This window comes from Danio rerio, chromosome 9 (assembly GCF_052040795.2).
Source record: "Danio rerio strain M-AB ecotype USA chromosome 9, GRCz13ab, whole genome shotgun sequence".
Classification (NCBI taxonomy): Eukaryota; Metazoa; Chordata; class Actinopteri; order Cypriniformes; family Danionidae; genus Danio; species Danio rerio.
The window spans coordinates 5,476,180-5,488,340 of NC_141029.1; the positions used below are offsets into that span (position 1 = coordinate 5,476,180).

The window sequence follows — 12,161 nt, forward strand, 5'->3', positions numbered from 1 at the left end:
ATCGCCACCTGTGGCCACTTGCATGAAAGTTCTTCCTGAGGGGGAAAAATCTGAGGTAATGGATTTCATTAAGATTGTTGCAACAAACATCTTATCAGTCACCCTTACTCAAGTGCCTTTTCTTCTAAGCGTTTCACTGTGGTTTCTGGAAACATACGGCAACGGGTGCCACAGTTGCTATAGTTACGTAAACAGATCGTAACGAACCACGAATGCTTGCCTTACAACAGCTCTGCAGTAATGTTACACATCATCTGTGCTGCTTTCTTTCCGTTAAGAGAGTCAAGATGTTCCTTTATTGTGTCGATCTCAGCATGTTGTTTGGAGGACCTATAACACTGGACTGGGATCATGTAGAGCAGGGGTGACCAACCCTGTTCCTGGAGATCTACCTTCCTGCAGATTTCAGTTGCAACCCATATCAAACACACCTGCCTGTGATTATCAAGTGCTGTTCAGGTCCTAATTAATTGGCTCAGGTGTGTTTGATCAGGGTTGGATCTGAACTTTGCTGGAAGGTAGATCTCCAGGAACAGGATTGAGCACCCCTGATGTAGAGACTCTTAAAGCTGCTCTCCAACTGTGATTTCATATGGATGCACTCCTGCGCAGACATGCTAACTAATCAAGAATAGTTATAAAGAATAGCCCAAGTCGATCAAGAATCATTGCTGTAAGTCCATAATGTGTATCTGTTATTTGTAATACCTCCTTGAAATGTTTAAGTAGGCTACTTAGAATTATTTGACAACGTCCTCCCAGGCAACTCAAACGAACTTGAAACTTACTTTTGGTTTATTTGAGTTGATTTGAAGTGACGTGACAGGTGCAGGTGTCGATTGTAAATGACGTAACTTGCATAGGAAGTGTGGGTGCCTGAGCATGCAAGCCAGAGAGTGCATGCCTGAAGGTGGAAGTTTAAGTCTGCAGCCAGACCCTTCTCCAATTTAGTACGACTTGCTCATCACCCAATGGCGATTGGGGTTAGGGGTGGGGTTGGATGCCACGCCTCCTTTTTAAAATCGTACATTTTTGTACATTTAAGCTCATACGAATTCGTACTAATTAGCCCCTAAACTGACAAAACGTAAAATACTTACGTTCCCTCATGAGATCAGGCTGGTTTGTTAGCTTTAACAAATGGTTAAAGCAGGATTAAAAGCAGGACCTTCTGAAGAGCAGGCAAAATTTATTAACTCTTTGGTTCAGATTAAATAAGCGTAACCGAGTCCATACCCATGCTTATTCCATCAGTAAATCAATCAACCAGCTTTGTCCATGTCTGATGACTAAAATCTAAAATGCATCACATGCATTATGTCATGAGTTCAGAAAAGCCTACAGAAACAAGCATTGTTAGTGTTGTGTTGACAGAGGCTACTTTAACACAAGCAATACATCAAAAATGATATAAATTACAGACAACACTGTTCCGAACTATATCTGTACAAAAGTCAAACTTGCACAAGAACCTCACAAGGCATATTTATGTTGCACGCACACATTTCACAAACACATCTCAGGACTTTTAATATATCACAAAGAAATCCCTACTGCACTAGATCTCATTGAAACAAAGACAATTCAAGCACACAGATTTAAAGCATACTACAAAACAGACATGAAGTTTAATCACTTTAAAAGATATATGTTTCAGCAACTCCCTTGTTTGTTCATATACACATTCGTGTTGGTATCTTCAGATATGTTGGAATGTTACATTCAAGTCTATTAAGTGAAGCTACAGGTTTGACTTGTCAAAGGCATGAAAATGTCTGTCTAAGTTGTGCTAACTGGCATCAAACGTACAAAAATAAATCTTCATATGCCTTATCTGGATATACAGTCGAAGTCAGAATTATTAGCCCCCCTGACTTATTAGACCCCTGTTTATTTTTTTTCCCCAATTTCTGTTTTTAACAGAGAGCAGATTTATTCAACACATTTCTAAACATAATAGTTTTAATAACTCATTTCTAACTGATTTATTTTATCTTTGCCATGATGACAGTACATAATATTTTACTAGAAATTTTTTCTAGACACTTCTATACAGCTTAAAGTGACATTTAAAGGTTTAACTAGGTTAATTGGGTTAATTAGGCAGGTTAGGGTAATTGGAGACTATTGAGAAAAAAAATGCTTATATAATTTTGTCTTTAAATGGTTTTAAAAAAAATTAATAGCTGCTTTTATTCTAGCCAAAATAAAACAAATAAGATTTTCTCCAGAAGAAAAAATATTATCAGACACACTGTGAAAATTTCCTTGCTCTGTTAAACATCATTTAATAAATATTTAAAAAATTAAAAAAATAAAAGGAGGCTAATAAATCTGACTTCAACTGTATACTGCTTTTATTGTGATGCTTTACAATAAGGTAAGGGGGTCTATTCACACTAATAGTGTGCAGCATCCATCTGATGCAACGGTAGCTGCAGGACAATGGTGCCAGTGTGCTCACCACACACCAGCTAAAGGTGAAGAGACAGTGATTGAGCCAATTCAGTGAATGTGAATGATTCGGAGGCCATGATTGGTAAGAGCACAGAGAGGGAATTTGGCCTAAACACCAGGGTTACCCCCCTACTCTTTATAAGAAGTGCAATGGGATTTTTAATGACTACAGTGTGTCAGGACCCTGGTTTAACATCTCATTCAAAAGATGGAGCTCACTGACTGTATGGTATCCCCTTCACTATACTGTGGCATTAGGTTCCACCAAGACTTCATAGAGCATACCCTGTTGGCCTCAATAACACCACTTCCAAAAGCAACCAAGTGTCCTCAATGTTGTCTACCGTTAGTTGGGTCTTCAGCTGCAGGGTGATAATGTCTCTTGGCTTTGTGAACGTTATGAACGTTGCCATGAATTTTGACCTACACACACTCTAAGATCAAATATGAGTGTACGCACACTTTATAAATGAGACCCTTGCTCTAGACGCATACATTCATAAGGCGTTAAATGGTTAGCTACGTTGTTTTTTCCTGTTTAGACTTTAGGGTTTGTCCAAGAGCAAATGGTTACTTGAGATTTCCTTTTACATTCATAAATTACCAACCTTACAGGAAATCGCTCCTCATTGCTTCTGCAGGTACAAAGTAGTCAAAAAGTGATGTGAACAGTTTAAAACAGCAGAAAAGCATATGCAAGGAAACCACAACCTGAACAAAGCTTGGCTATAAAAACATTTCCTTTTGCAGACCGCATTATGCTGTCTGACGTCAGCATGGTCTTGATTTACATTTTTTAAAGTTGGTTTGGCACAATTTTAACAAGCAATTGGTGCATTTTCAAAACAGATCATTGAAAGTGCACTTTTGTCAAACAGCATTTATCAATTGTGTTAGAACACTACACATAATAACAAAATATGCTTTTTATTACACAAAATAAGTGTTTGATCTATATAAATGTTTCCTTCTTTCATAAAGCTATTACTTAACATTCAGTTTATTACATTATTTATATATATATATATATAAGTACTAAGATTAAGTACTAAGATTATAAGATTAAAAAAAATCTTACTGTTGTATTTTGGTGCTTAAATCAAATGTTCTCAATACATTTCACAATGAGCTTGTGTTCTGAAACCATGATAATGTGGAATGAAAATATGTGCGACGGCACAGAAATCATGACATAATTTGAAATGTGGTCAGTTTAAAGTTTTGAATGAAGAGATTTGAAAATGTCCATCTAACTTATGAAAATAGTACCAAACCAATGAAAAAAGCAAAATACAGATAACAACAATAATCTTTTACTGTGTATACAAGCACATGCATACACATATGTGACTTAGTGTGTCAAAATATTTCAGCAACTATTTATCTGCACAACAGACAAAACATTTATGGCACAAAGCATAATGTGCAAAGGTCATAATGTGCAACACTTCAACTGAGGTAGCAGTGTATCAGTACTCAATTACCATTTACAGACTACAAAACACACGCACACACACACACACACATTACTCCATTCATTATTACAACATTGTGTCTCACAGTTTTTCCCTCTTAAACTTCATTCTTTGGCATCTCAACTGTGCTATGTCCCAGTAACACTGATAGACAGAGATAAGAGAAACAGCAGGCTTTGGGGTTATTCTTTAACATCCTTGACCACAGTCACCTGAGATATGGTTTTTTTGACACGTAGCGCTGTCAGCCGAGCAGCTGGATTGGCATGCCAACACTCCCGCATAATCTTACCCATCACTCTCAGTGCCTGAAACAAACACAAACATACATAATTATTCATCTTTCAATTTTCAATTAATAAAGATGAAATTTCAAATCCATGTCCTTATTCCATATTCAGAGAAATGTGATACATGCAAATATAAAAGTCCTTAAACTTATAACAATCTTCAGGAGTGGGGTGGAACAGATGTGGAAATGACAAACAGAAGAAACAGTATCTTGGCAACCAGAGCAGGGAACACCTCCCAAAAACACTATACTCCGTTTTTCCCTTATTCTGAGGTTCACATAATCCAGAGCAAACGTTTGTCGCAATGTGAATGCTGCACATTTTTAAAAGTCACATGCGTGGTAGGTTACACACAAACCTCACAGCTCTGCCACTGATTGGGAATGTTGGGTCGGAGTTTCTGTTCACACACCACTCTCCTCATATCATCTAGTGATGGGTCTGATTGCACCTGGTCATAATAAGGCAGCTGGAAATCTTCATGAATCCCTGCAGAACACAAAAGATGTTTTCTATGTTTACTAGAAGTAAATGCATTTGATTTACTAGTATTGAAAAACTTTTGGATGTGGATGTGTAACATTTACAGTAGAGCTGCACAATACTGGCAAAATATGTTATGTTGTTGATGATGTTATGTATATATTTTTTACAATATAACAAACAAACAATAATTAATATATATATATATATATATATATATATATATATATATATATATATATATATATATATATATATATATATATATATATATATATATATATATTATATAATTAATTCATTTTAATAATATATTATTAAAATTAATTATTATATATAATAAGTTACTATATATTTTATGTAAGTTTATATATTTAATTAAACTTTAAAAATATAAATAACAATATATATATATATATAATATATATATATATATATATATATATATATATATATATATATATATATATATATATAATTAATTTTATTAATATATTATTAAAATTAATTATTATATATAAGTTACTATATATTTTATGTAAGTTTATATATTTAATTGAACTTTAAAAAAAAAAATATATATATATATATATATATATATATATATATATATATATATATATATTTAAAGTTCAATTAAATATATAAACTTATATAAAATATATACTAATTTAATATATATATAATTCATTTTAATAATAAATTATGAAAATTAATTAATAATATATATATATATATATATATATATATATATATATATATATATATATATATATATATATATTTTTTTTTTTTTTTTTTTAAAGTTCAATATAATATATAAACTTATATAAAACATATAGTAATTTAATATATATAATAATTATTTATGTATGTATGTATGTATGTATGTATATATATAGAAAAAAGTGGCTCCTGAAATAAATCACTACGATTCCAATTCACTCCGAGTGTGTCTGTAATTGTAGAATAGTCCTCATGTTATTGTTAAATAGATGTTATATTTAAAGTATTTCCAATGTATCATATATTTAACAGATCCCCTTCAGTTGATCCAAAATGTTGTTGCTAGATTTATTTGTAATAGCAGAAAACATGACCACATTACCCCTCTTCTAAGAGCCCTTTATTGTCTGTCTGTCCAATTCAGAATTGATTTTAAAGTGCTTTTACTGGTATATAAATCCCTCCATAATCTAGCCCCATCCTATCTCTTAGAGCGCCTTTATTTTTACATTCCCGTGAGATCTCTTAGGTCAAGTGATCAGAGTCTTCTTTCAGTTTCTCAGTCCAGGCTGAAACATAGAGGGGACAGAGCTTTCTCTGTGGCAGATCCTTGGTTGTGGAACACCTTGCCCCTTGAGATTGTCCCTTGATGGCTCCATCATTATCTATTTTTAAATCACTTCTTAAAACCTACCTTTTTACATTGGCTTTTTAAAGATTATTTTAATAGTCATTTCTACTGCTACATTTTCACAGACATTTCTCTTGCCTTATTTTTGTTTTTATATTCTGTCTTTTTATTTTTACCTTGTCTTATGTACAGCACTTTGTCGTGTGACTGCTTTTAAATGTGCTATATAAATAAATGAACTTGAACTTGAACTGAACTTAACATGCACATTACTTATGATTAGGGCTCATAGTCATGTTTTAGTGTGTTTTTGGTAACAGGGATCTACTGTATGATAAATTTTTTTTGATTTTGTAGGTTTAAGTCCATCTGCTGTCAGGTGTCACCAAACTCCTCTGTTTCTAAATACAACATTTCTTTCAGGACCTGTTATTTTTTTTTCATTCACAAGAGTTTTAAACAAAGCCCCCGATCACTCTGCTTTTAACTAGAATGCAACAAGGCACCTTGAATGGAACATCTGCGAGCAAGTTCCCAGAATACCAAGCTTAGCGAGTAGATATCAGCACGCTTAAACGACTCAAAGCTGCTCATGTTTATGGAATCATCCAGAATCTCAGGAGCCATATACCTGGAGAAACAAACACTCACGTTAGTGTAATGTACCCAATTTGAACACATTAACCTCCATCAACATCCCCCACACCTGAAAGCAAACGAAAACACGTGTCTTATTTATAGAGACAGAAAGTGGACTCAGAGAGGAGCAGAGAACAAACACACACTGGAACTTAAGCACAAACAGACACATATACTTGGTGATACAGCATCTTTATCCATCAACATCATTGTAGCACAGAAAATATAGACAAAAAAAATAAAATAATAAAATAACGGCTTACATTGCAGCATCTGTCTGCAAATCCAAGCAGTTCTCTTTTTGCCTGTATGTCTGTATTTTGCTTTCTGTACGTATACTGTGAGACAAAAGTGGCTACACAATATAGTTATTGATCCAAGCTTATAACCGTCATTATATAGCATGGTCAAATTAGGTGTGGATTTATTAGGGTTCCGTCTTTCTGTCTATCCATCCGTCCATCCATCCATCCATCCATCCATCCATCCATCCATCCATCCATCCATCCATCCATCCATCTATCTATCTATCTATCTATCTATCTATCTATCTATCTATCTATCTATCTATCTATCTATCTATCTATCTATCTATCTATCTATCTATCTATCTATCTATCTATCTATCTATCTATCTATCCATCCATCCATCCGTCTATCTATCTGCCCATCCATCAATCCATCCATCCATCCATCCATCCATCCATCCATCCATCCGTCTATCTATCTGTCCATCCATCCATCAATCCATCCATCCATTTGTTCGTTTATCTGTTTATCTATCCATCCATCCATCCATCCATCCATCTATCTATCTATCTATCTATCTATCTATCTATCTATCTATCTATCTATCTATCTATCTATCTATCTATCTATCTATCTATCTATCTATCTATCTATCTATCTATCTATCTATCTATCTATCTATCTATCTATCTATCTATCTATCTATCTATCTATCTATCTATCTATCTGATTAGAATCTACCACCTATAAATCCTGTCTGATCATTATTAATAATAGAGGGTAGTATTGACTCCAGTCGAGAAGCCAGCACACTATCAGTTTTTGAACCATTTAATTTGAGGAAGTTTAGAGAGAGCCAAGATTTGATTTTTGCAAAGCAGACTGTAAGAGATGTTGGTGGAAAACAAGAGGGTTTGCCAAAGAGATAGAACTGGGTGTCATGCGCATAGCAATGAAACTGTATGTTATATTTAAGGAGAATATTAACAAGTGGAAGGAGATAGATGATACAAAGCAGGACTGAGCCCTGCGGTGCACCTGAAGAAACTGTAACATGCTGAGAAGTGAATGATTTAAGTTGAACTCCAATGAATGAACTGAATGCAGCCAGAGAAATAAGATTTATAGTGATGAACTAAAATCATGATGCAAATACTGCGCTTTGACTAAACTTCCACCTGCAACCGAACAGCAACTGAGCGATGTTTCACTGTGTGACTTTTCCCCTGTGAAAAAAAAACGTTTTTTTTTTCTGACTGCTTGAGTGTGCAACCACAATAACGAAAGCCCAGTTTCGCTATTAATTTAGTTATTTTAAATGTTTCCACTCTGCAAGAGTTCTGCTGATAAATGCATTCTCCTGCAACCAACACACACATAACAGCCCACATACACATTCACCTAAGGAATCTTGTCTTGTTGTTTTAAAAAATGTTGTACGGTGTCATTTAGATTTAGCAGGCATCATTAGTTGTCAGTGACTTGAGAATGGTCACACCACTACTTCTGCCAAGTTCAGACTGCATGATTTTAGCCCTGATTTTGACTCGCCAACAGGTTTTAAAAAAATCGCCGACAAATGCCTGAAATCACAGACAAATCAGTGCTCGTGCACGTGAGCAACAAACACACAATGTGAACTATCAAAGACATGATCGAAGGGAATCGCAGATGAGTCGCCAATGCCTGTAAGATAATTGGCGTGCTAAATATCTGGAGCTGTCGGCGATTCAAATCATGCTGTGTGAAATGAGTTTTGATTGAAAACAACATTGGCGATCTTCAACAGCCAATGAGAGAGCAGCATCTATGGTGTGCATACCTGCAGGCCAGCGGGAAGTTGAGGAAGAAGTAAAAAGCGCTCAATTTCAGTGTATTTGGACCCAAAAATTGGAGGAAAACTAGTGTAAATTTGACAGCAGAACCCGTGTTTGATGTGTCATCTGAGCAATATCATTACATCAATATATATATATATATATATATATATATATATATATATATATATATATATATATATATATATATATATACATATATAAATATCAAGGCTTCTTTCTTATTACGTAGTTAATAACAAAATATATACTATGTGACCTCGCATTGGTTCAATGTCAGTTCTCACATGTTTGGTAGTGAGATGTAGTTTGGATAAAGTTGTCAGCGATTCTTCCTATTGGTCCTAACTGTCGCACTAGGCAAAGGACGGTCACGCCTCCCTCAAGCCTGTCGCGGACGCCGCCCTCTCTATTCTGCCACCCTACACACGGATATAACTGAGGGCTTGGGTGGTGAGGGTAGTGTCGGGGACGCCGCCCTTTTTTTTCTACCGCACTAGACGCAAATAAAACTGAGGTCACGGGTGGTGAGGGTAGTGCCGCGAACGCCGCCCTCTCTATCCTAGGTCGCCTCTATGCACGTGCCTGCCCTAGTTGAATGTAACTCTTTAAGAACTCACCATTTTACAATAATTATTCTGAAAATATTCTTTAAGTAAGAAATCTACTCTGTGATGGGTCCATTCCTATGTAATCATCCAAAATCCCATTTGTGGCACAATTATGTGTTGTGAAATACTTCTAAGACTGACACTTAAATTTATTTCAACGCTTCACTTGAATTATGACTAAGATTCATGATAGTAACTTTTAAGCGCAGCTTTGAGACAAGATTTTGTTATGGCCATTGAATTAAAACAGTAGTTGCGTTTTCATCCACCTATTTTTTATGCAGATATTGGTATAAAAAAACCTTCAATCAACAAGATGCGCATACATTTTGAAAATGAACACAAAAAATTATGCACAAAACTGGGTAGCGGAAACTTTATCCAATAAGAAAAAAAGTGTATAAACCAAAATGGAAACACATTTACCAAATAAATTCCAGCATGTGCATCAAAAAAGATTTTGCTTCAACAGATCATGTGATAACAAAAATGGCAAAAATTTATAGGTGTGTTTGGGTTGATTATGAGGTCCGAACATTTTTATATATGAGAAAGAAGTGATGACAATCCTTGATGGTAAACATTAGTGGAACGGATAAAAGGTTGAGCAGATTGATGATTCTAAAAGGATATATGATACGTCTATGTGTTCTAATACACAATTAAATTATTATATACGTTAAAAGCCCTTCTTCAAACACAGCAACTTTCATTTTTCTTTTGATAAATCTTTTAAATGATGATTTTATTCTTTTGAACTCTATTCTCTAGAATATATGCAATTTCCAGTTTTGCACATCGCATCTTTGGATTAAAACATGGCTAATGACTCTTAATAAACATGGAATCACGAATATGCATGCTAGAGACAATGTTTGATTGGCCACATTTCCTAATGAGATTACAACAATAATAATAATAATAACAATAATAATAATAATAATAATAATAATAATAATAATAATATTATATATATATATATATATATATATATATATTTTTTTTTAATATTTATATATATATATATATATATATATATATATATATATATATATATATATATATATATATATATATATATATATATATATATATATATATATGTATATATATATATATATATATATATATATATATATATATATATATATATATATATATATATATATATAATAAATTATTTTAAAAAAGTTCAAATTAAAAAAAGTTTATCTAAGCTTGTATTACACTTACTTCTTGGAACTATTTTGAAAAATATGACTGGCACTGCAGAGCCTTCCAGTAATACAACCATCATGGAGCATCTCATCTCATCACAACTTGTCATAAGAATGCAAAATTCAGAAAAGACAGATTTTAAATCTGTTCAGAGTTTTGATATTTCATCCTCTGTTTCATATAAAATAAAACCACAAAATATAATTCCTTTTTTTTTCTGTCTGGCCTGTTTGTCAAGTAATTGTTTCCCTATTTTTCCTCTACCTTTCAATTTATTTCATTGACTCACTTTTTATAGCTAAAATAAATCTACCACTTCAGTTGAAAACATACATGACCATTCCGAACATGGTCAAAACTGATGTTTTCATTCTAGGGCTTATTTCTGAGGTTATAAATGAGTATATAGACTACTTTTGAAAGCCACATGCCTACTATGTAGATATCATAGACCAATATGACACATTCAATCAATACACTCTATTTCATCTTTAAAGCAATACAAACTTACAAAACGCACACATATTCAACACCAATTCTACAGTCTTTGTCAAAACTCTTCTTTCTTAAAGTAAGCAAGAACTATGGCACAGTAATTGATGGTTTATATATCTTCAATCGTAATATTCATATGTAAGAACATGATTCTCTAACCTCTTGGTTCCCACTCTGTGGTTAATGGGGATGTCAATGGTGTTGGTGTTGGAGTCATGTTTGACAGCCAGACCAAGATCAGCAATCACTGCAGCCCCATTCTTCTTAACCAGGATGTTCTTTGACTTTATGTCTCTGTGAGCAATGGCCGGCTTCCCTGTTCACGAGTAATATTGTCATTTAATTACAGCACTATAATACTTATGCCTTATAAACAATAGAATAGAGCCAACATGAGGAGATTTAGGTTATTTTCTTTTAAACAAGCTAGGCTTATTTCACTGTCAATGCCATACGATCATGTTACTTCACAAAATTCAAAGCAAAATCTTTGGCAGACTGGGAAAAGATAGTGTAGAATTTCTCAGGAAAATTTATTGACACTATGGCAGAGAGATGTTTTGCTGTAATTGCTGCAAAAGGTGGACATACCAAATATTAGAGTTAAAATGTAAAAACAGCAAGACTATTTGTTATTTTTAGAGCAAAAATTCAATGAAGTTATGTTTTTGAGACAAAATAATTTATATATTTATATATACATATATACACATGAGCAATATCACACAAGTAGCAGTGCAATATGGCTGTATACCAGCACTGGTGGGAGGCGTGCCATATCGCATTGCTATTCTTGTGATATTGCGTTTATACAACAGTTCGACGGCACAATAGTGTATACAAATGAGAAAATCAAACACAGAGTCTAAAAACCCCTTTTTATTAGAAACTACTTTCTTCCGCCATTCATTCACAACACAGCTGATGTCAAAACAGCAGAAGCCATTACTAATTTACCAATGTAAATTTAGAGCTAGTGTTTGAATGACTCTATAGCGTAATGTCTAAAATGAAGACAAAACAGCTGATTTTGCTCTCACTTTAAG

The 12,161-nt window shown here is 33.7% G+C and overlaps 1 protein-coding gene across 3 annotated transcripts in view; it reads right to left on the bottom strand.

Moving 5' to 3' along the window:
* Positions 1-2,259: 2,259 nt before the first annotated feature.
* Positions 2,260-12,161, bottom strand: part of acvr1c (activin A receptor type 1C) — a 49,102-nt gene continuing 39,200 nt past the window's right edge. For all 3 annotated transcript variants that reach the window (XM_087267453.1, XM_087267451.1, XM_087267452.1), the window contains exons 6-9: positions 11,275-11,431; positions 6,572-6,696; positions 4,584-4,714; positions 2,260-4,240 (exon numbers count right to left, since the gene is read on the bottom strand). In XM_087267453.1, the coding sequence (XP_087123579.1) occupies positions 4,115-4,240; positions 4,584-4,714; positions 6,572-6,696; positions 11,275-11,431 (539 nt within the window). In that variant the 3' untranslated portion in view covers positions 2,260-4,114. The remainder of the gene's footprint in view (positions 4,241-4,583; positions 4,715-6,571; positions 6,697-11,274; positions 11,432-12,161) is intronic.